The 26103-nt window shown below is 36.0% G+C and overlaps 1 protein-coding gene across 3 annotated transcripts in view; it reads right to left on the bottom strand.

Annotated features, from left to right (window-relative positions):
• The window catches only part of ADAMTS3 (ADAM metallopeptidase with thrombospondin type 1 motif 3), a 280780-nt gene that overhangs the window by 37549 nt on the left and 217128 nt on the right, over positions 1-26103 (bottom strand). For all 3 annotated transcript variants that reach the window (XM_079152690.1, XM_079152689.1, XM_079152688.1), the window contains exon 6: positions 1353-1436. In XM_079152690.1, coding sequence (XP_079008816.1) covers positions 1353-1436 — 84 coding nt within the window. The remainder of the gene's footprint in view (positions 1-1352; positions 1437-26103) is intronic.

The raw sequence follows: 26103 nt of genomic DNA, 5'->3' as shown, positions 1-26103 counted from the left end.
ATAATAGGGAGGGATGGACTCTTATCTTTTAGTTTCAATAGATAGATTTAAGTTCTTTGGAATGTTGCCACCATCACTTTATGGTCAGTAGTTTAACATTCAGGGGAAAAGGGCCCATCGTTCAAGAACCTGGGAGCTACACTTCCCAGACTATTTCTGATGGAATGAGAAACTGAAATTAGAATCCCAAATGAGTCCCTACTTGGCTGACAGACTGAGAGTTTTGTTAAATTTCAGCAAATGTTATTATCAGTGTTTACATTCTTAATAAAATTAGCTAGATTTGTTATATGCTGATCACATATTTCTCCAAACAAATGATTTAGCAACCAACAGAAGGCTGTTAAAATTTCCAGCTGGAATTAACTTGTGTTCCTTGGTAGCAACACAAAGTAGGTCAGGTTTATGCAAGAAACTAAAGGTCAACAACACCCTATCATTAGACAAAGATAAGAGGATTCTAAGTATGTAATGAAATGCAAATATGTGGGGTTTTCCTGTTTCTTAAATGCACAAATTCAATAGTATTTCACAATTGAGAAGATTAATTATGGGAGAGGGACATGTAATTTTAAACATCAAGAAAATGGCCAAGTTGGTTACTTCCTGTATGTTTCCTTCTCAAAGGGAGACACTTTTTAAATCTATTTTATTATTTTCAAGAACAGAGACAGATCTAGTATCATTTTAAAGCCAGTTAAAGTCAATTATCTCATATGAAAAGCCTACATGTGTATTTTGACCTAACTTTTTGTTTTTAAAAGGATTAAAGCTCTTTTAAATAAAAAAATCACAGGGCTTCACTTTAAAAGAAGAAAAATATATGTTTTAACAAACATATATTTAACAAACATATAACAAAAAAGAGAAGGCAGAGTCCTGTCTTTTTCATTCACTGATATATTCAAACAGCTAGAAAAGTGTCTGTTACATAGTAGAAACTCAATAGAGACATTCTGAATGAATACATAATCACAGACTTGATGATAAACTAAGCTAAGAAAATCCTATTTTTCTTAATGGTATCCATTTATTTCATCCACAGTCATGCCTAAACCTAAGATAACTATCTACAAGTATCTACAAGTAGAAGTAGGAAAGCAAAGAGTAGCTACATAAAAATTCCCACTTTCTGCTCAGATTTGGAGATCTCTATGTTGAGGCAGTTTCTCCTCCTCAGTTTTGGAAACCAGGGATTTCCATGAATCTGATCTGGATTAATTATGGGAGAGGGATATGTAATGTTAAACAACATGAAAATTCCCAAATTAGTTGAAGCTACAGCCATTTAGTTTTCTACTTGCTAACCCAGTCTCTACTGTTCATAGTTCACATATTTTAATATGTTTTACCTTTGCGTAGCCCAGCATTATCATGCGCACCAGGACCACATTTATATGTACTCCAAGGGACTCATCATGGTAAATTTCATTCACCTAGAAACAAAGCAGAAAATTGCTAAAAGAAAAGCAACACAAAGGACTTCATGAGATGTGCAACATTTAAGGGACCAGCCATGTAAGCCATGACAAGTACTCAAGTCAAGTAATTTCTTTCAAAATTTAGTTTAGGCTGCATTCTGAAATGAAATAATTTAGCTTAGAAACATTCCTCAGACATGTGAATTATTGATTTTTCAAACTCCATAGCAATATGAACATAGAAAATGTACTTACAGTGGGCTTCATTAATCTCATGTAGTGTATAACTGGGTCAAATGGTGGTTCCATTACTAGTTTTCAAGGAATCTCCATACTGCTTTCCAGAGTGGTTGCACCAATTTGCATCCCACCAGTAATGTATGAGTGTACCTTTTCCCCCATATTCTTGCTAACATTTATTGTTACTTGTATTCTTGATATTTGCCATTCTGACTGGAGTGAGATGAAATCTCAGTGTAGTTTTAATTTGCATTTCTCTAATTGATAGAGATGTTCAATGGAATTTAAAATGAGCGTAGTACAGTGACAAAGCCACAGCAATGTTTCATAGCAGTTCAATTCACAATACCTAAGCTATGGAACCAACCTAGGTGCCTTTCAACAGATAAATGGATAAAGAAAATGTGGAATATATACACAATGAATATTACTCAGCCATAAAAAAGAATAACATTATAACATTTGCCAGTAAATGGATGGATCTGAAGACTATTATGCTCAGTGAAATAAGACAGTTCCCTAAAAGCCAAGGATCAAATATATACTCTGATATGTAGAATATAACTCACAATAAGGGGGGGCGTGGCTGGGGGAAGAAGTTTAGTGGATTAGACAAAGGGAAATGAAGGGAAGTTCCTGGGGATAGAAATAGTAAAGACAGTGGAATGATTCTGACATAATTTCCCTAAGTATATATATGAAAACACTACAGTGAATTCTACTATCATGTACATCCACAAGAATGGGATACTAACTAGAATAAGATATATGTCATGCTTGTATAATTATATCAAAATGAATTCTACTGTCTTATATAACTACAAAGAATTTTTTAAAAACACTCATGTATTCTGCATGTTCCTGATGTAATTCACATGTAACATTCACCAAAAGAAACTATAAGAGGATGACCTTGGTGCTGCAGCCATATTGGAGAAATACAGATAGCTGGCATTTCCACTGGGGTGTCCACATGGCCAACAGGGGTACAAAATCTGCTTGCGTGGGCTCATGGTTGGGGGGTATGTGTACAGGAGCTGTGGTGGTTTATCTATCTGTGCTCCAGAAAACAGGTGGCTCTCCCAGTGCCACACAGGAGTGAGCTATGGCAATGAATGCTTAGAAGTACTGTAAGGAGGTCCTTCAGTATTTGAATCATTAAAGGTGATTGAAAAAGTACATATCAGATGAATGTCAGCCTGGGATGCAATTCAGAAGAGCTAAACTTAGTCACTACTTGTTACTTTTTTTTAAGTTAGGCTGAAATTTCTAAAAGTGATTTGGTACACTTTAATATCATGGTGCTGGAATTAAAGCAACCTCAGAGATCATAGTCTCACTCTGTTTATACAGATGAGGAAGATGAAGCCTTTAGAGATTAAGTGACACATAAAACCGTAGTCAGTTATTGGCAGATAAGGAATCTAAAGTAGACTGCAATTACATATTCTGATTAAGCTAGTGCAAAATAAGTGCAAATAAAAATGCTCAACTTGGCAAATACTAGGAGATGGGAAAGGTGGTGTATATGACTAGATTATAAAGTTCTAAGCTATTCCCCAAAGCGAGAACCCAATGCTTGTCCCAGTAACTAAAAGGGGTGGAAAATTAACTGACGTTTGGACAGTAGGCACAGCCAATCTAAAACGTGCAGTGAAGAGAAAGGCATAATCCCATAGAGAGATGCTATACACACACACACACACACACACACACACACACACACCTCAAGAATGATGGAATGCTCTAAAAAATATTCCTGAAACAGAAAATTTTGACTTGCCACATTGGCCAAGAAACCGACCAAGAAATCTCAACTGAAACGTTTCAAGAATCCACAGAACATCTTAAAAACCAGGACCCTAAATGTAGACTGAAGGCATACTTAATTTGGAGACAGCACAAAAAAGGAATGAAACGTTTCAAGAATCCACAGAACATCTTAAAAACCAGGACCCTAAATGTAGACTAAAGGCATACTTAATTTGGAGACAGCACAAAAAAGGAAAGAAGAGCAAAGATGGAGACAAAAGGGTTAATCTAAAATATACTAAAGATAACTAAGTGCAGTTTCACAGGAAAAATGCAAAGCTCTTTTATGTGGAAAAATATATTCATATACATACATACATTTATAAATACATGCTCACATACAAAATGCATGTGTGTGCATATACACACATGCTTACAGAATATAATACCCAGTTTAATACCTATACAAGATAAGCTAAGAAGCAAAGAAAAGAAATTTGCAATGCACATTTGCATCACATAGAGGTGAAGGCACATAGCTCGTGCCCAAGCTATCCCACTGAGGTTGGAGTAACACCTGAAGGATTCAGCTGATTTTTCTATGTTGTTTTATAAAAGAGATGTTGATAAGTATGATCATGTTCAGAGAGGAGCTGAGAGCAAGGAGTCCAGAAAATGCATCCTATGAAGAATGACTGGGAAATGTAGTGGTTAAAAGCCTGGACAACAGACTCAGTCAAATGAACATAATAAAAATACTATCTCATAAGTTTGAGGTAAGAATGAAAAGATTTAACTCGTTCAAAAAACTGCTCAAAAAATTTCTGGTTGAGGAGGGAGAGGGTACTTAAAGGATAGAGTACAGAAAGTGCAATAGAAAATCTAGAAAGAAAACTTGAGAAGTCACATGATAGAGAGTTTAGATTTACACTGTATGCCTATAGAAAATAGAACTAAAAACCTTTCCCATTATTAAAGGGGCAAATTTCAGTTCATTATTAAGAAAAACTGAATGTTAGACAAATGGTCTCTTTGGCCATGGGCAGGTTCTCTTATCTTCATACTGCCTAATTGAAGACTGAATCCTCCCACTCTTCCCTTCTGGATTAATTATTCGATTTTTAAAATTCACAACATTATAGTTCCAGAAAAAGCAAAAAGTCTAAGTCACATCAGTCTCTAACACAGTCATCTAGAGGCTCATGGGTACTCCAAGAGACTGCTTGTAAGTCAGCTGCTTCAAATTAGAGCATGGCTGTATACAGATATATAATATGCATTCAGTTTAATGTAGTTGAAATGTAAAAGGATTTGATGTTTCAAAAAAATGGTTGAAAAGCAATGTTAGAAAACAAGGAAAATGAAGAATGATTAAACTTTAAAGAAAGTAAATAGGATGAAAAACTGAATTAATTGCTGTAGAAGGAGCCATGATAGAGGATAGGAGGCACTTACAGCTATTGCAGAATACCAGTGACAATCACACAGTAACAGAGTGTGCATAAAAGTTACAGGAAACACCTATACCAGGAGCTCTCATAAAACAAACGAAATGTGGTAGCAGTGGCAAATAGCTTGTGATATTTTAGTATAAAATGTACATATAATCAGTCTTAATTAGTAAATTCATTTGCACTTGGTGAATTTTAAAATCAATATAGTACCAAGAAAAGTATGCCAGCAAAATTTGTGTTCCCAATAGCAATACTACATTATTGAAAAAGTAAAAGGACACTTTTAAAGGTCAAATTAACATTCATCAAAAGAAAAGTATTCTTTAACAAAAGTCACCATTATGTCAGCTAATTGAATAACAGGATGCTATAGTAAAAAACAAAATCGGTTATGGAATGTTCTGATTCAGCACACAATTATGAATGTACACATGAAGTATACATTTATTATGTGGTAAAAATAATCAAATGTAAGGGAATAGTAATACTTTTACATAGCAAGAAGGTATTTTCTTAATGTACAGCAGTACTTGGTGTCTGTAACATGCAAAATTCTGGGTCTAACTTATAATTTTGCTTTCCAAGGATTAAAAAAATTGGTTCCTATGTATATTTGCTTTTAAAATATATTGAGTTATTTGGCCACTTTTCATCTTGCCAGGCCTTATCAGTTCCTGAGATGCAGTGATCTTATACTCCAAGACACATAGGACATGATAAGACTAGAGGGATAATGCAGCATGGGAGGATTAGACATTCAAAGCTTTGGACTCTGGTTCTAGCTCTGCCACTGATAACACGTAGTGCTCTGGGGCGATTTGTTAACCTCTTTGATGCTTTGTTTCTTTGTTTGAAAATTGCAATTTTAGTTGCTCTACTTGCTTCTTTCATTGCTCAGATCAGGCAAGACCCCACACAACTACACTCAGCAAAATACAAAGTCCTTCAGTACCAGCCACTGAACTCTGCAAAAAGTACTATGGATAGATTTCCATAATCCACCTGAAAAGATCAAGCCAAACAATTGCCCCCTTATAGTTTTCAATGAAAGGGAATTTAAGTTGCTTCTATTTGAATTTTTAAAAATCTCAAACAAATAAAGATGTAATTTAAATTTTCAAGAAAATTATTGGAGAAATCATTTGACATTTATTTTTCAAAACACGTTCTAAAAGTTGCAGAAAAGCTCTTTCCAGTAGGTGGCAGTATGCACATTTTACAGTGGGTAAGGGACAAGCATACCTCGTATCACACATACCAGTTGGTAAGTCTTCCTTTCCCTATATTTACACACCGATAAAATAACTTTCTTAAAGTTAAATACAATTTTAAACTATTCTGAGTAAAAGCATAAGTTTTGAATGCCTACTCAGTTGACCCTTAAAAGCAAAGAAAAATATTGGAAAAAATGTATTAAAATATTTTTGTCATCTAATCAAGATATTATGAGTTATAAAGAAATCCCCATGATCTGCTATTTTTGCCACTCAATAAATCATATGTAGAAGGAACTAAATCATATCATACTGAATTAACAATCTGAAAATATTGGGAGGGACTAAAATATATTTTTCAAGTGTTTTAATAACTTTTTAGTTAACAAAGCAATTTTTTATGAAGTAAAAGCAATGTCATCAATAAGCAAAAACAATAGCTAATTGTACATACCGTTTTCCAGGTTCAAGACAATATTTTAAACTCAACATTTATTAATGCAAGTAATCCTCAAAACAACTTTATAGATATTATTATCTCCATTTACATCTAAAGAAATTGAGATCCAGAGAAGTAAGTTGCACAACATCACACAGTAGAGAGATCAAAGGATGAAATCCGAGACAGTCTGATTCCACAGTCAGTAGTTTTAACCATTTTGCTGCATTCTACAGACCTATAGACCATAGCACCATGTTACTACATGAAAAAAATCTTTGCCTTTAGAATAATCAGTCATGATTCATCATCTCTGAGTCTAAGAACATAGTTGTGAAACCACACTGAGAAAGAGAACTTAAAATTTTCACTTGTTTTTCATAATCTTCCTTCATATAAATGTTAAAGAAAGGATGACTGAATTTAATATAAATAACAATTTCTGAATGGTCAACATAATGATATAGTAAAGTACACTGGAAAAAATACAGAGGAGATAGAGCAAATCAGAGGAAAAAGTGTGTAAGAAAAACAATAGGGTGAAGTGTATAACTAGTGTTTTGGGTTGTGAGAAAAACATTAAACACAAGCATTCTAAGAAGTCCTGTTACTGACACTATATAATTAATACCAATCAAAATATGTCCATGCAAAAATGAACATCTTTTCACCATGAGAGCCAATCCATGGTACTCTGAGGTGATCAGGGTTGAACCCAGAGTACCTATTAGCTTAACTGACTGAAGTGGTAAACAGAATATTAATTCAATTTTCAGATGACCTTAAATTGGAATGAGATTACCAATGATGTGAAGAAAGAAAAAAGGTAAAATCAAATCAAGTATTCTTTTCCTTGAAAGGAAAATTCCTTCCAGGTCTATTCCCGGACAGGACAATTTCTCCCAGGACATTTCCCTGGCAGGACAATCTGACCTGCTTTGTCTGAGCAGCTAATGAACAGCTTTGTTTGGCTTGAACAAAGTGACACTCATTTTTCTTTGAGATGGGTGGATTAGGTCCTGAGAGGCATGACTGCATGGTGATCAAGAGAATGGGTTCTGCAGTCAAGCTGCCTGGGGAGGGTTTAGTTCTGGGACCTTGGACATGTTACTTAATTGTCTCAGGGCCTCCATTTCCTCATCTGTAAAGATAGGAGTGTTAAAAGAAATAAATGAGTTCATTGATGTACAGTTTTAAAATGCTGCTGGTCTTCAAAAATGCAAAAAAAAATGTTAGTCATAATTATCGCTGTTTTTATAGAGAAGCAAATAAATAGTATCTATTCATAAATTTTTAAAAACGGACTTTCAATTAACTGAAGTAATGACAAGACAGCCTGGGTGATTCCGGCTGAATCTGATAGAGACTGAAAAAATATCACTCTGATCACAACTATCTGTCATGTAGCCAAGTTTCAAACACATGCTTGCTTACTTATCAGTCCCACACTCTATATTCCTTTTATTCAGAGTAGGTAGGTCTCTCTCAATCTAACTCTTCGTCTCTCAACTCCAATGTTATTTATTAATAATCTTAGGAAGTAGTTTTGAACAGTTGTTATGTGCCCAGATGTTACAGGTGTAGGGAAAGGAATAGTATATGAGTTTGAGTCTCTGTTCTTATCAATCATGTATTCTAAAACAGGCTACAAGCATGGAAACAAATAAATACAAATAGACATGCAGGTGAGTCCATTTCAGATCAAAATGGGTGCAATGAAGAGCAGAGATCATGAGAGTCTCATGAGTCATGAGATCTAGGAAGGAAAGGGACAGGATACCACTTGAGACTAGATGTTCATGGGCAGGAAGGATGAGGTCCTGCAACTGCTTAAGGAAAGTAATCCCTGAAGAGGTAAGAGAGCAAGGGTAAGCAACACACATCAGAAAGCTGCAAACCCTGCAGTGGGGCACCCCATCACCTGCACAAGGCAGCTGAGACCCAGAGAAGTTACACTGGTAACCATATTTCCCCAAAATGGTTCAGAGAGACAAAATTCAAATAAGTCTATGGGAAGCCAAAGCTTGTGTTCTTCTCACTGCTACCTTTCCTGTCATATGGAAGCACTAGGTCTCTCCCTTCTTCTAAGACTTCCTCCCATTTAGACCCCAAAAATCAACTCTCCATTTCCCTATCCAATCTCTCTTCCTGGAAGCTGCTTTTCCTCTTTTAGTAATCTTCTCCAAATGCCTTCCTGAAAAAATAATTGGCCTATGATGTTTTGTAGCATTTGGTACTGTTTACCAGGATATTCTTCAATCACACTGTTCTATTTCTTTAGAAGATTAGCTCCTTTTTCTCTGACTACCCCATACACATCAATGTTTCTCAAGGTTTTGTTTTTCAACCCTCTTCTCACATATTTTTCCTACAATATTTCATCCACTGCTATTATTTGAACCAATACCTGCTGATGAACCCCAAATGATTACCTAACACTGATCTCTCTCAGACTCCAGTCACCTGTTCAGCCCATCTGTTTAGAAGTGTACCTATTCACCTCAAAATATACTCATCTCCCTAAAATCTGTTCTTCCCTTCTGAAAAATCACATCACAGTTAGAGACTAAATCATCCCAATTCCTGCTTTTCCTTCAAGTCTTAGGAGTCAATCTGTTACCAAGTCCTTAGACATTTGTCAGACCTGTCCAACCTCCACACCCAGCAGCTTAGTATCCATCCAACTCACTTGGACTGTTGCCACAACCCATTAAAATTTTTGCAAATGTTTGTATTCGGTTGATTTAGACCCATTTTAGTGGTTCTTCAGATAGGAAGGCTATAAAAGTCAGATGGTTGTTTTCAATAAGCATAAGTCTGTCCTTTTATGTAAATTATGCTTTAACCTCATTTAACCATCAAGAGAGTTTGAGGAGGATCAAAAATTGGCATAAACTACAAGGCCCTAAAAACTTTTCTGGCCTTTTTAACAATGTATTCATACCAAAAGCCCAGGGAGAACAGATTCTCTTCCTTCAAGAATTAGAAAGATGGTCCCCCAAGTAAGCTGAAACCTTTCCTATGTTTTAGAACCCTGGCAAACAAAGTTAAAGGCTGGAATAAACCATGAAAGGATAATATCATTCTGATAGCTGCAGCACAGGAGAGAAGAATGTATGAGTTTTAGGAAGAAAATATGGGGCTGCACAACCCAAGAGGAAAGTGGAGAAAAAACTAAGAGGCTTTAGTAAAATCTAAAGGGACATTTAGAGGGCGACATCTTAGAGGGTGCTTCAATATTAGCTTCACCTGCGATGGGGAGACTCGCTTCTAGAATGACAGGTCCAGGATATTTCTGGGAAGGTGCATGTGTTGATATAGGAGGTACCAGAACTACTTGTGCTCACTGTGATTTGTGACTGTGATCCTATGTTCAATCCACATTGGGGAAATTAAGACAATCTGTTGGTGTAGGAAAGAGTAATAATGTACACAACAAGGTGTCATAGATGATGGTTCATCCCCTACCTCTGGCACTTAGACACTACCTATGTTCATCGCACATTATTTTACAGGGCCTTTCCTTCCAACCATCCTAATGTATTAAGAGTTTTCTTTCTAGAATACACACCAATAAAATCACTAATCCTCTTTAAAGACATTTATAACTTTTCGTTAATGAGATAAAATTCAAGCTCCTAAGGATGGCACATACAACTTTCTCAAGTCAGCCTTGGCTTCTCTACCTATTCTCCTCATGTGCCATCTCCCTTAAACACCCTCCAATTTTACCATGCAAATAAACTAACAGTGGTTCCAAAGACACCATGAACTAACACTTTCAAGTATCTTGTATCTGTTTCCTATCTTCCAAGACGGTCTTCCCCTTTTTTTTAGCAGGGAAATGCCAATTCACTCTCTGAAGTCCATCTCAAATGGCACATCCTTCAGGAAGACTTCATTGGCCGCAAGCATGATTTGCCAAACCACATCCTCTCCTTTACAATTCATATTTGCATAGTGTTTTGTGGCTGAATCTTCTGAAGAAACCATCACATTTTATTATTATACTTTGTTGATTTTTCCATTAGAATTAGCAAGTTGTGGAAAGTAGTTAAATTTTATTTTTTTTAATTTGTATTTTTTGCCTCCCAAGGATCTAACATGACCAGGTTAATGGGAGATCATGAATACTGGGGTAAATTAATACATAGACTACTGATGTGAATTCAAATGTCTGAAGTGGATCCCAGATAATTACCCAAACTAGAAAGCTGCTACACAATTTGTTTAGACTGCCTGAACACATATAGTATCCAAATAGATCTGCTTTGCACTCATGTTTGAGGCTTTCATAACTGCTAGTTAAGAAATAAAAAATGGTGTATTGATTTTGCCATCATTAAGTAATAACCAGTAACCACACATACATACTAACACTTTAAGTTCATTATGCCTTGTAGAACCAGAGTGTTTTTGTGGGGTGTATATTTTCTTTAAAAAATAGTGGGAGTATAGGAAGATCCAAGATGGCGGACTAGAGGGAGGCTGCGTTCCTTGTTGCTCCGTAACTTGGGTTTCAAGCAGAGGATATCTGTTTCTTGGTGAGGCAGTTTTTGCTGCTTATCAATCCCCTGCTGTTTACCCAATTTGTCTGCTATGATGACCTGCAGTCTGCCAGCATATCGACGCCTTTTTTGAGTGCAGATTGATCACTGTCAGGCACCTATCATCTGCCATTTGCCTGCCTCTCACCTGTCCATCGCCTGCCTTACACCTATCCATCACCCAACGCATGAGGTTCACCTCCCCGATTGTCCGACAACAGTCAGCAAACTGATCTCTGACTGCCAGTGGAGCACCAGCTGCCTGCTGTTGCCTGGAAGTTCACTGTTACAGTACCTGCAGGTTTGATTACACGTGGCTGCTGCCATTTTGAGACAACAGCCAGGCCCCGTAGGACCCCTGGCCAGACCAACTGAGCCCCGTCTCCAGGAGCCCTCAGCTCAACCAATCACTCCCTGCCTCTGGGACCCTCACATCAACTGACTGCTCCCTGCCGCCAGGACCCCCAGACCAACTGATTGCACCCTATCATGGGACCCCAGACCGACTGCACCCAGCCTCCAGGATGCCACAACCACATCAAACACCCGAACTCCAGGACCCCTGCCTGACCAACTGCACCCCGCCTCCAGGATCTCCAGCTGACCACATCCACACCCTGAGCTGCAACTCCCCATTTGCCAACATATTTGGAAGCCAGAGCAGCCATCTTGGATAATTCTGGAAGCCGGAGCTCTGATCTTTAGGTGGGGCAAATCCCATCCTGAGATGCCTGCTGGAGACTTGAAGCTCAATGTCAGGTACTTCTCATGCATCAGGCTACTGAAGACTGGGAGGTTTCATTACTATATGACTGTTATAGATTTTCTTTTTTCTCCTTATGGAAAAATTTTAAGTTTTTATTTCTTTACTTTTCTTGCTCTCTTTTCCTTTTGTTTACCTGTTCCCTCAGAGTCTCTTTCTCCCTTTTTTGCATGCTAACATCCAATTTCTTTTGATTACACTCTCACCCTTTCTATTATCTAGAACTTCTGTATATTCTTTTCTTATCCCATTAACAGCCACATTCTACATTCCTCTGCATCCTCTTTGTCCTCCATTAGAAACTGCAGACCTTATTGCAAATCTGTTTGTTTTACTGAAGATAATATTTGAAATCATTCTTTTTATTATGACAATTTCGTTATTGTCCTAATAGGGGCTATTTGGTTTAGGATTGCATAGTGTCTGAATTGGGCACTGCTAATATTGATCTCCCCTTAAAGAAAAGGTTTTGGAAACCTATAAGGGCACTATAAGCCTATGGAGGGAAATGTTCAATACCCCAGATCTGCACTGTTAGAGGGGAAGATACATGAACAACATGAAAAAACAAGGGAAGAAAATGATCCAAACAAATCTAGATTCTATAGTAATAGAATCCAAAGACAGTATGTTAGAAGACATGTCAGAAAAGAACTTCAGATTATACATGATTAAGATGATACATGAAGCAAAGGATGAGATAAGAGAGATTTTGCAGGCAATGACTGATAATACCAATAAGCTGAAAGAGCACCTGCAAGAAGCAAAAGATCATTTCAACAAAGAGATAGAGATTCTCAAAAAAAAAAAAAAAAAAAATAGAAATGAAGGAAATGAAGGAAACAAAAAACCAAATAAAAAACTCAATGGAAACCATCACAAAAAGACTAGACCACTTGGAAGACAGAACCTCAGACAATGAAGACAAAATATTTAATCTTGAAAATAAAGTTGCCCAAACAGAGAAGATGGTAAGAAATCATGAACAGAATCTCCAAGAACTATGGGACATCATGAAAAGACCAAATTTAAGAATTATTGGGATTGAGGAAGGCACAGAGATACAAACCAAAGGAATGAACAACCTAGTCAATGAAATAATATCAGAAAATTTCCCAAACCCGAAGAATGAAATGGAAAATCAAGTACAAGAGGCTTATAGAACACCAAATGCATGAAATCACAACAGGTCCACACCAAGGCACATTATAATGAAAATGCCTAACATTCAAAATAAAGATAGGAGTTTGAAGGCCGCAAGAGAAAAGCATCAGATTACATATAGGGGGAGACCAATACAGATAGCAGCCAGGTTCTCAACCCAGACTCTAAAAGCTAGAAGGGCCTGGAACAACATATTTCAAGCTCTGAAAGAACATGGTTGCCAACCAAGAATCCTATACCCAGCAAAACTAACCTTCAGATTTGAAGATGAAATAAAATCCTTCCATAATAAATAAAAGTTAAAACAATTTACAAGTAGAAAGCCTGCACTACAGAATGTTCTCAACAAAATATTCCATGAGGAGAAAATGAAAAACAATAATGTAGGTCAGCAAAGGGAGGAACTACCTTAAAGAAAAACCACTCAAAGGAGAAACCAAGCCAAATTAAAAACCAAAAATAAGCCCAAATGACTGGGAATACAAATGATATCTCAATAATAACCCTGAATGTTAATGGCCTAAACTCATCAATCAAAAGACACAGACTGTCAGAATGGATTAAAAAGAAAGACCCAACAATATGCTGCCTGCAAGAGACTCATCTCACAGAAAAAGACATCTACAAACTAAAGGTGAAAGGATGGGAAAAAACCTACCACGCACATGGACTCAGTAAAAAAGCGGGGGTTTCCATCCTTATATCAGATAAAGTGGACTTCAAGCCAAAGTTAGTCAAAAGGGATAAAGAAGGACATTTCATACTGCTAAAGGGAACCATAAATCAGGAAGACATAACTATAGTAAATATTTATGCCCCAAACAATGGTGCATCCCTGTACATTGAACAAATCCTTCTGAATTTCAGGAATCACATAGACCACAACATGATCATTCTGGGTGACTTTAATGCACTGCTGTCACCATTATATAGACCTTCCAAAGGAACCATAAGAAACCATAGAAAAGAAACCATAGAAATCAATAACACAATCAATAACCTACACTTAACAGACATATATAAAATATTCCATCCATCAATGTGTGGATTCACTTTCTTCTCAGCAGCACATGGAACCTTCTCGAAAATAGACCACATGTTATGCCACAAAGCAGTCCTTAGGAAAAGCAAAAAAATAGAGATACTGCCTTGTGTTCTATCAGATAATAATGGATTGAGAGTAGAAATCAATGACAAAATAAGAAACAAAAAATTCTCCAACACCTGGAGACTAAATAATATGCTATTGAATGAAACATGGATAACAGAAAACATCAGGGAGGAGATAAAAAATTTCTTAGAGGTCAATGAGAACGATGATACAACATATCAAAATCTCTGGGACACTAATGAAAGAGGAAAATTCATTGCATGGAGCTAATCATTACAGCTAGAAAAAGAAGAACAGAATAACAGCAAAAGTAGTAGAAGACAGGAAATAATTAAAATCAGAGCTGAAATCAATGAAATTGAAACAAAAGAAACAATTCAAAAAATTGACAAAACAAAAAGTTGGTTCTTTGAAAAAGTAAACAAAATAGACAAGCCCTTAGCCACACAAAGAGAAGGAGAGATAAAACTCAAATTACTAAAATTCATGATGAAAAAGGAAATATCACAACAGACTCCACTGAGATACATAACATAATGAGAAGCTACTTTGAAAATCTGTATTCCAACAAAATAGAAACTACTGAAGACACTGACAAATTTCTAGTGATATATATTCCTCCCAAACTGAACCCGGAGGACATACACAATTTAAACAGATCAACATCAAGCAATGAAATAGAAGAAGCTATTAAAAACCTACCATCCAAGAAAAGCCCAGGGCCAGACGGAATCTCAGCGAAGTTCTACAAGACCTTCAAAGAAGAACTCATTCCAATATTCTCAAAGTATTCCAGGAAATAGAAAAGGAGGGTACCCTACCAAACTCATTCAATGAAGCTAATATCACCCTCATACCCAAAACAGGAAAAGACACATCAAGGAAAGAAAATTTTAGACCAATATCCTTGATGAATATGGATGCAAAGACCCTTAACAAAATATTGGCAAACTGTATCCAAAAATATATTAAGAAAAATCATGCACCACGATCAAGTGGGGTTCATTCCTGTAATGCAAGGATGGTTTAACATCCATAAATTGATAAATGTAATCCATCATGCCAATAGACTTAAGGATAAGAATCATATGGTTATATCAATTGACGCAGAAAAAGTGTTCGACAAAATACAGCACCCCTTCATGCTCAAAACACTGGAAAAAATAGGGATAGTAGGAACATACCTGAACATTGCGAAGGTTATTTATGCTAAGCCCATGGCCAACATCATTCTTAATGGAGAAAAACTGAAACCATTCCTTTTAAAAACGGGAATAAGACAGGGATGTCCTCTTTCACCACTTCTATTCAACATTGTCCTCAAACTCTAGGCAGAGCAATTAGGCAGAATAAAGAAATTGAAGGGATACGAATAGGAAAAGAGGAACGTAAGCTGTCACTATTTGCTGATGACATGATTCTATATTTAGAGGATCCAAAAACCTCCTCCAGAAAACTTCTAGACCTCATCAATGAATTCAGCAAAATAGCAGGCTATAAAATCAACACACATAAATCTAAAGCATTTTTATACGCAAACGGTGAAACAGCTGAAAGGGAAATGAGGAAAACAACTCCTGCAATAGCCTCAAAAAAAAAAAAAAAATACTTGGGTATCAATCAAACCAAAGAGGTAAAAGATCTCTACAATGAAAACTACAAAACACTGAAGAAAGAAATTGAGGAAGACCTTAGAAGATGGAAAGATCTCCCATGTTTTTGGATAGGCAGAATTAATATTGTCAAAATGGCCATACTACCAAAAGTGCTATACAGATTCAATGCAATTTCAATTAAAATCCCAATGATGTACCTTATAGAAATGCAGCAAGCAATCATGAAATTCATCTGGAAGAATAAGAAACCCAGAATAGCTAAAGCAATCCTTAGCAGGAAGAATGAAACAGGGGATATCGCAATATCAGAACTTCAACTATACTACAAAGCAATAGTAACAAAAACGGCACCATATTGGCACCAAAATAGACAGGTAGATCAATGATACAGAATAGAGGACATGGACACAAACCCAAATAAATACAATTTTCTCATATTAGGCAAAGGTGCCAAAAATATGCAATGGAGAAAAGATAGCCTCTTCAATAAATGGAAATCCATATGCAACAGAATGAAACTAAAATCCTATCTCTCACCCTGCACACAAATCAACTCACAGTGGATCAAGGACCTTGAAATCAGACCAGAAACCCTGCATCTTATAGAAGAAAAAGTAGGTCCAAATCTTCAACTTGTTGGCTTAGAATCAGACTTTCTTAACAGGACTCCCATAGCAGAAGAAATAAAAGCAAGAATCAATAACTGGGACAGATTCAAACTAAAAAGCTTTCTCTCAGCAAAGGAAACTATCAGCAATGCGAAGAGAGAGCCTACAGAGTGGGAGAATATTTTGGCCACTCATACTTCAGATAGAGCACTAATTTCCAGAATATATAATATTCTGCTCAATTCACAATAGCCAGATTGTGGCACCAAACTAGATGTCCTTCAAATGATTAATGGATAAAGAAACTGTGGTATATATATACAATGGAATATTACTCAGCTATAAGGAATAATAAAATTATGGCATCTGCAGGCAAATGGATGAAATTCGCGAATATCATGCTAAGTGAGTTAAGCCAATCTCAAAAACCAAAGGACGAATGATCTCGCTGATAAGCGGATGATGACACATAATGGGGGGTGGGGGAGCAAGAATGGAGGAAGGAGGGACTGTATAGAGGGAAAAGAGGGATGGGAGGGGTGGGGGAGTGGAAAAAATAACAATGAATCAAACATCATTACCCTATGTAAATGTATGATTACGCAAATGGTATGCCATTACCTCATTCTGTACACTTCTGTACAAACAGAAACAACACGTATCCCATTTGTTTAAAATAAAAATAGAAAAATAAAAAAAAAAAAAGATAGGCAGTACATGGGGCTACTGAGCACCTAAAATGTGGCTAAACTGAAATTGAGATGTGTTGTATGCATTAAGTACACATTTGTAATCCTAGCTACTTGGGAAGCTGAGGCAGGAGAATCACAAATATAAGGCCAGCGCAAGCAACATAGCAAGATCCCATATCAAATTTTAAAAAGGGCTGAGGATGTAGCTCAGTGGTAGAGCAGTTGCCTAGCATGCACAAGACTTTGAGTTCAACTCTCAGCACCCTAAAAAAAGAAAATAATGTACATTGGATTTTTGTAGACTTAGTATGGAAAAATGTAAACTATATCATTAATCATTCATACACAAACATCATTACCCTATGTACATGTATGATTACACGAATGGTGTGAATCTACATTGTATACAACCATAGAAATGAAAAGCTGTACCGCATTTGTGTACAATGAATCAAAATGCAGTCTGTAAAAATAAAAATAAAATTTAAAAATAAAAAAATCAATCATTCTTACACTAATTACAGGATGAAATGACAATAGGTTGGATATAATAAATACAAATAGGAAAATTTAAAAAAAATACTGGGACTGGAGCCTAAATTCAGAGCTATTAGTTATTATTAGTTCATTATTCATCATAAGTGGCCAATTTCAACAAACAAAAGAATTAATGAATTTTCTCTTAATTATTTCTTGGAAGTACTTTTTTTTTTTTTAATTTTGTATTTGGGAAACAGCCTTTCAAAGGAACTCTTTTTTTTTTTTTTTTCATTTGATAAATCCTGAGATTACAGCATAGAGTCAATTCTCTTCAGAAAATTTCAGTAAGCCCCACACACTCAGAAGATCTCTACATAGATCTTCACAGATGACAAGGATACCTGTCACCTGCCACAATGGCAGAGTGCTGCTGACAGGAAGCACCAGGCACAATGAAAGGACACCAACTAGCTTGTTAACCAGAACGATGTGCCTCATCATCCTGGTATATTCTTCAACTAAATTGCTAACAGGTTGGTTCAATCAAGCCAGGAACTGAATTTTCGCATGGCATCGATGACTTCACTGGTGTAGCGATACAGAAAATGCTTCTGCTTTGCAGTAGGAACCAGTGGAGTTTAGCGGGGAAGATCACAGGCTCAGAGGCAGAGATCTGTCTGGGCTCATGTCCTGACGGCCAATATCAGCTGTCGGACCCAGGAAAGTCACCTAATTTCCCTAACACTTGATCTCCTTATTTGTAAACCAGGCTAAAAATGAACACATCTGGGGCTTAGAAAGTATTGGATAATTCATGCTAAGTATTTATCAGAGGACCAAGCACAGAACAAGGGCAAAAATATTTGGTGTGTTTATCCTTAACAACATTAAATTTTCTTTTGAATCTGAATCTAAAACTAGATGATTTCAAATACCTTGAAAGATTTTATTACTAACACTTATTCCACATAATCTGTTTCTCCAAAGACTACTCACATAAATGGCAAAATTATCCACCACAATATTCACCCCCAAATAGGGTAAATATTGTGAATCCTTCCCTTTACCTCAGCCCACTGAACCAGTAGCAAATTCTATTGATGCGACCATAAAACCTCCATTTTTGCTGCAATCACCATTGCCCAATAAACCATCATTTCTTGCCTAGACACTACAATTATTTTCCAGTTTAGCTACCTACATTGTCCTTAGGTCTCCCAAACTATTCTTTACAAGTCAAAGAGAGAAACTGTCCAGTAAAAGGTTTTAATTGCACTGGAAGGGGTATTCAAAATCCTGCTATGACTTGCAAGAGGTTTCCTGCCTTTGCCTAGCTCCACCTGACTCCTCATATATCAGGCTTGACCCAGTCACTAAAACACTTGTGCTTATTCAATGGCTGGCTCTTTTACTCTCAGTTTTGACCTAAAGATTGTTTTTTGAAAGAAGGATTGCTTAAACATTGTGCCTGTGTATAACCCTTGTCAACCATTTGCCATTATTCTCTTTTCTAAGAAATTATTAGTTCACTGCATAGCTCTTACATAACCTGTGACGTGTTTGATTTCTCCAACAGCCTCTAAGTTCGCTGAGGGAAAACAATTAAGGTTTTGAGTTTACCACTACATACCTAGTATGCAGTATTACAATATTTGTTAAAAAGACAGAATTGATTAAAATTTTATTGCATGTCCACTATGTGGCAGACATTGCTTTTGATATTGTACATATAAAGCTTAATAAGATATATCAGCTGAGTGACAGGAACAATTAGAGGATTGTTCTCAAGGAATTCACAAAATTTCTTTCTTAATTGTAAATAAATGGGATACATGTTGTTTGTTGTTTCTCTGTTGTACATGGAGTAAAGGCATACCATTTGTGTAATCATAAATTTACATAGGGTAATGTTTGATTCATTCTGTTATTTTTTTTCCTCCCCCACCCCTCTTTTCCCTTTATACAGTCCTTCCTTCCTCCATTCTTGCCACCCTCCTTAACCCTAACCCTAAACCTAACCCGAACCCGAATGCTAACCCCTCCCATCCCCCATTTTATGTCATCATCCACTTATCAGTGAGATAATTCCTCCTTTGGTTTTCTGAGATTGGCTTCTCTCACTTAGCATGATATTCTCCAATTTCATCCACTTGCCTGCAAATGCCATAATTTTATCATTCTTTATGGCTGAGTAATATTCCATGATATATATATATATATATATATATATATATATATATATATATATATGCCACAGTTTCTTTATCCATTCATCAATTGAAGGACATCTAGGTTGGTTCCACAATCTGGCTATGGTGAATTGAGCAGCAATGAACATTGATGTGGCTATATCTCTGTAGTATGCTGATTTTAAGTCCTTTGGGTATAGGCCAAGGACTGGGATAGCTGGGTCAAATGGTGGTTCCATTCCAAGCTTTCTGAGGAATCTCCATACTGCTTTCCAGAGTGGTTGCACTAATTTGCAACCCCACCAGCAATGTATGAGTGTACCTTTTTCCCCACATCCTCGCCAACACCTAAAAATTTATAGTAAGAAAGGAAAAATTTGTGAAAAGTTTATAGGAACTGATACTTTACTCTGATCTTGATAAATCTAAATAAATAAATAAATAAAGTAACAAAAAGAAAAGATGTTATTTTATTTATTTATTTTTTTAAATTTATTTTTATTGTAAACAAATGGGATACATGTTGTTTCTGCTTGTACACGGAGTTAACAGCATACCATTTGCATATTCATAAATTTACAGAGTAATGATGTTTGATTCATTCCATTATTTTTTTCTTCCCCCCCACCCCTCCCACCTCTCTTTTCCCTCTATAGAGTCCCTCCTTCCTCCATTCTTGTCCCCCTCCCACCCCCCATTGTCATCATCTGCTTATCAGTGAGATTATTCCTCTTTTGGATTTTTGAGATTGGCTTATCTCATTAACATGATATTCCCCAAATTCATCCATTTGCCTGCAAATGCCATAATTTTATTATTCTTTATAGCTGAGTAATATTCCATTGTATATATATACCACAGTTTCTTTATCCATTCGTCAACTGAAGAGCATCTAGGTTGGTTCCATACTCTGGCTATTGTGAATTGAGCCGCTATGAACATTGATGTGGCTGTATCTCTGTAGTGTGTTGATTTTAAGTCCTTTGGGTATAGGCCGAGGAGTGGGATAGCTGGGTCAAATGGTAGTTCCATTCCAAGTTTTCTAAGGAATCTCCACACTGCTTTCCAGAGTGGCTGCACTAATTTGCAGTCCCACCAGCAACGTATGAGTGTACCTTTTTCCCCACATCCTCTCCAACACCTGTTGTTGCTTGTGCTCTTGATAATCGCCATTCTAATTGGGGTGGAGATGGAATCTTAGTGTAGTTTTGATTTGCATTTCTCTTATTACTAAAGATGTTGAACATTTTTTCATATATCTGTTGATTGCTTGTACATCTTCTTCTGTGAAGAGTCTGTTCATTTCCTTAGTCCATTTGTTGATTGGGTTATTTGTATTCTTGGTGTAGAGTTTTTTGACTTCTTTATATATTCTGGAAATTAGTGCTCTATCTGAAGTATGAGAGGCAAAGATATTCTCCCACTCTGTAGGCTCTCTCTTTGCATTGCTGATAGTTTCCTTTGCTGAGAGAAAGCTATTTACTTTGAATCTATCCCAGTTATTGATTCTTGCTTTTATTTCTTCTGCTATGGGAGTCCTGTTAAGGAAATCTGATCCTAAGCCAACAAGTTGAAGATTTGGACCTACTTTTTCTTCTATAAGATGCAGGGTTTCTGGTCTGATTTCAAGGTCCTTGATCCACTGTGAGTTGAGTTTTGTGCAGGGTGAGAGATAGGGTTTTAGTTTCATTCTGTTGCATATGGATTTCCAGTTGTCCCAGCACCATTTGTTGAAGAAGCTATCTTTTCTCCATTGCATATTTTTGGCACCTTTGTCTAGTATGAGAAAATTGTATTTATTTGGGTTTGTGTCCATGTCCTCTATTCTGTATCATTGAGCTACCTGTCTATTTTGGTGCCAATATGGTGCCGTTTTTGTTACTATTGCTTTGTAGTATAGTTGAAGTTCTGGCATTGCGATATCCCCTGTTTCATTCTTCCTGCTAAGGATTGCTTTAGCTATTCTGGGTTTCTTATTCTTCCAGATGAATTTCATGATTGCTTGCTGCATTTCTATAAGGTACATCATTGGGATTTTAATTGAAATTGCATTGAATCTGTATAGCACTTTTGGTAGTATGGCCATTTTGACAATATTAATTCTGCCTATCCAAAAACATGGGAGATCTTTCCATCTTCTAAGGTCTTTCTTAATTTCTTTCTTCAGTGTTTTGTAGTGTTCATTATAGAGATCTTTTACCTCTTTGGTTAGATTGATACCCAAGTATTTTATGTTTTTTGAGGCTATTGCAAATGGAGTTGTTTTCCTCATAAGATGTTATTTTAAAGAGACCAAAGAACAAGGACATGCAAGTGGGTTGTCACTGCCACCCTATTATCCATTGTGTTCTAAATCACTGCAGAAATTGTGAAAGATGAAATTTTCTGAAACCAATGTATTTTTATTTTCTCTAGTCAGCAACAGCCATACTAATCTAATTAGTACAGGAGTCATGTGCTATTTTTTCAACTCTAAAGTAAAGGGTTGAATTAATAGACTGCCTAAGGTCCACTTGAATGATTCTTAGCTTCTCTTTTTAATTCTAAGCATCTTGAGAGGAGGGACCATTCTACTTGTGGATAAAAATGTTGAAACAGGTTCTTTTTTTATACAAGTAACCATATTTGGCTATTCTGCCTAGCAGTCCCAATCTACGTGGATTTCAAATCCTGACACCAGCTTTTAATAATTGAAGATCAACTATTTAATGGATTGTTAGAGTAAAAAGCAAGGTAGGTAGGTTCATTTTAGTCAATCTTGGAATAACTGATATTTCTCAAACCTTTCCTTTATTCTGATGTCAATGAACATATTAATCAGGAAGGCACTGAAAGAAGCAGAGTGGGGACAAGAGAAAAGTTCTGCCTTCAAAAAACATGACAAAAATGTGTAGAACTGAATATGTGAAGAAAGAAAATTGCCAATGATTCACAGGATCAAGACAACTGACAGCAAATACCAGGCAAGAGGGTGGTGGCCGAAAGAAATTCTACTTTTCCTAAAGGGATGAGCTTAGATGAACATATATCTTTTATGTCTTTTAATTGATTTTAACTTAATAATTTAATAAAAGTAAGTTCCAGTTTTTATACCACACTGGCTTGTATTCCCTGCAAACCAAACTTTGAAATTTAAAGCTGTTTTTATTTCATTGCCCTTGCGAGATTCTCTGCTTCCTGTTCTTAATCTGCAAGAACAAATATGCCAAAACGCCCCAGTTCAAGATATTGTAGAAGACTGTACATGACCTCTTAGAGAACTGGACACTTTGCAAATATAGAGCAAACTCTATAGAATGACATTTTTTATCAAACTTTTAAGACTTTCACCTAACGTTGACACATTAGCATATTATTTTTCTAAAAGTAAAATTGCCTTTTCAAAGGTCATCCAAATATCCTTAATAGACTACATAACCAAACACCTTCTAATTCCAAGATTTTCTTTCTTTTCCTGATCCCATCCCTTCCTCCCTCCTTTTTATCTGTTTAGGTTATGTTGTTTAAATCTCCATAAACTGGAAGAATTCTGCCATCAATCTTTGTGTGGCAATGTTTTATTTTTTAAAAAGCCTCTTATAGGTAATACCTAAACATTGTTAGGTTCTTAGTTGAGAGCCAAATGCATACTATAAGAGCATAAATTAAATCATAGTTTCTCTCAAACTAGAATACCTAACAACATACCAGGATAGTTTAGGACATTAATTAAAAAAAAAGTATGTAAACAATGGGAATATTTATGCTGAATGTCATGGAATTTTATACCAATTTTGGGATTTTTCAAAAACCCACTGAAATGAATTTTAAAATTACTCAATTATCCCAAATTTGAAGGGCATTCACAGAAGAGCTACAACCAAGACAATACTGCTCTTGCTTCTCACCTTATACTTCACTTAATAAAACAAATTTATTTAGAATTACTAGTCTTAGCAAGATGAAAACAGTAAATACAAAATTTCCATGTTGTTTACTTCCTTTCCACTCTGATGCTTCAACTTTGGTTCAGCCCCCTCATCAAATTTCTCCTCAACCCCTGTGACATTCAGCAGGGCTCTCTCTCTTTAACCTTTTCCCAAGGTAACCATCAGATTCCTGATTCTAAAATCTGATCATTAATTCTCACTATGAAATCCAGTACATGACCCTTAGCATAGCAGTTAAGGCCTAGTGTAATTTGACCCTTGTCTACCATCACATGGTCTTCCTGCCCCCCGACTCCCCTTTACCTCTTCCACCAGGACTTATAGAACAGCATTTAAGAGAAGAGTCATGAAGTCACTGAGCATGAGTTTGTTTATGCCACCTCACTAGGTGAGCTTGTTCAAATGGGGCATGCTTTGAAAACACTAATTCCACACCCCGCCCCCCGTCCCATCCCCAAAGCAAAACAATGACAGAAAATCCCCAAAGATCTGGTTTATCTCCTGGCTTCTGGAATTGCAGAATTAATGAATATTTTGTTGAATATTTCAATTTTAAAAGCATGGAACTACATCATAGAAAAGGACACCAATTTTCCAAGGCCACAGAGCCAACCTGTAGCAAGCTAGGCTAGACCGAACATCTCACCCTCCTAGGTCCCCATGTGATACCTTCATAGCTTCCTGATATGATGACTGTGGTCATTTATCACTTTCTAAGATGCTATAATATTTACATTATAATGCCTAAGATACAATTGTTAATTGCTTAATTTTTTTTTGTAATTTTCCCCATATTTATCTTTTCTCCTCAACCATTTGTAAATTCTGTGAGAACAAAGACCAATCAAATCTCTGCTGTATTACTCCCAGAGCCTTCTGTAGTTCTGAATTTGAATTAGGTTAGGAGCCTAATAAATTATCTTCCTAGGAAAAAACTGCAAGGGGCACAATGCATAAAGTGAAAACAGCACTTTCACAGGAATTTTTAAGTTTTTGATAATTTAGAAAGTAAAATTTAATATGGAAAGCCAAAATATGGCTATACATTTGTGTGCATAGAACACTGTACAAAGAACATGACTTGTATTTATTCATTTAGTCCTTTCAACATTCCTGCTATTTTTCTCATTATAAAGGTAAAGTAAAGAGGGACTGGGGTTGTGGCTCAGTGGTAGAGTGCTTGCCTAGCATGCGTGAGGCCCTGGGTTCAATCCTCAGCTCCACATAAAATAAAATAAAGGTATTGTGTCCACCTACAAAGAAATATATACATATTGTGTGTGTGTGTGTGTGTGTATTTCTTTATATTTCATATATATAAAATATATATTTTATTAAATATAAAACATATTTCTTTATATATTCATATATATATATATTTAAAAAAAAGGTAAGGAAACTGAAGCAGACAGAGACTAAGAAGAATGCCCAAGTTATACAACTATTAAGTCATACACAAAGTTAATAGTTGAAAATCTATATACATAACTATGGCCAAGTTTAGTAATTTGTTTAATGTATGTGGTTTTGTCTTCATAACAAGAATTAGTGCCAATGAACAAATAAAAATGTGTTTGAATCTCTAAATCATTTTCCATTTCATAGTGATATGCAATATGTGTAATTTTATAAACTGACATCTCAATGTACAAAAATATATTCAGCAGATGGGCTTAAATATTAGTATAAATATAATCATGATTCATGGAAGGAAGGATTTTTCTTCTCTGTGTAACTGTATGAAATCTACTCTTAAACATGGGGGAAAAGATTAATCTCCCAAAATAAATTAAAAACCAAAAGCAAAGTCAGAGAATAGAAAAAAATATAATTAGGTAATAAATTTATAAGATCAATATAATTTGTATTTTAAAATAGCATGAGGTAAAACATATCAATGTACCACTATCTCAATTATCTTTTTGAAGCAGGTGGCCTTGATATCATTTTATATTATCATTCCTTGTCAATTGTTCTTGCCAATTCAAAGAAAAAAGAACACCAGTGTGAGGATACCAACAAAAATTTCTTCTGAATCTGATTAAGGATCATAAAGGAGAAATAAAGAGCAAATTTAAAGGGCCTTTTAGCAACTGCTGTGCAGCACTGTGCCAATAGTTCTGTACTTTGTAAATACATTGCCTTTAATCTTATAATGTTGAAATATCACATTTATTCAAAAGCTCTATGGGCATAAATCATTCATCATCATCCCAGGATACAGAGCAATGCTGGGAAGAGCTATTTCATCCTTCACAGTTCACATCAAGGCAGGTGGACAGTATGGAAAGTTCTGATTATCCCAGAGCAAAACAAAAACAATTCATGTTATAATTCTGTCCCATCACGGCTTTTAAAATACATGATTTTTTCTTGGTGAAAACAGCAGACTAGTTGATCAACTCAAAGAGACTTTTACTTCATGCTTCCTTGGATTTTGCCTTCTTGTGTTTCAAACACATAGATCAAATTTGGGAACTGAAC

Source organism: Sciurus vulgaris (assembly GCF_902686455.1).
Source record: "Sciurus vulgaris genome assembly, chromosome: 9".
Taxonomy (NCBI): Eukaryota; Metazoa; Chordata; class Mammalia; order Rodentia; family Sciuridae; genus Sciurus; species Sciurus vulgaris.
The sequence above is the reverse complement of the archived record's forward strand: the minus strand, read 5'-3'. Positions and strand labels throughout refer to the sequence as shown.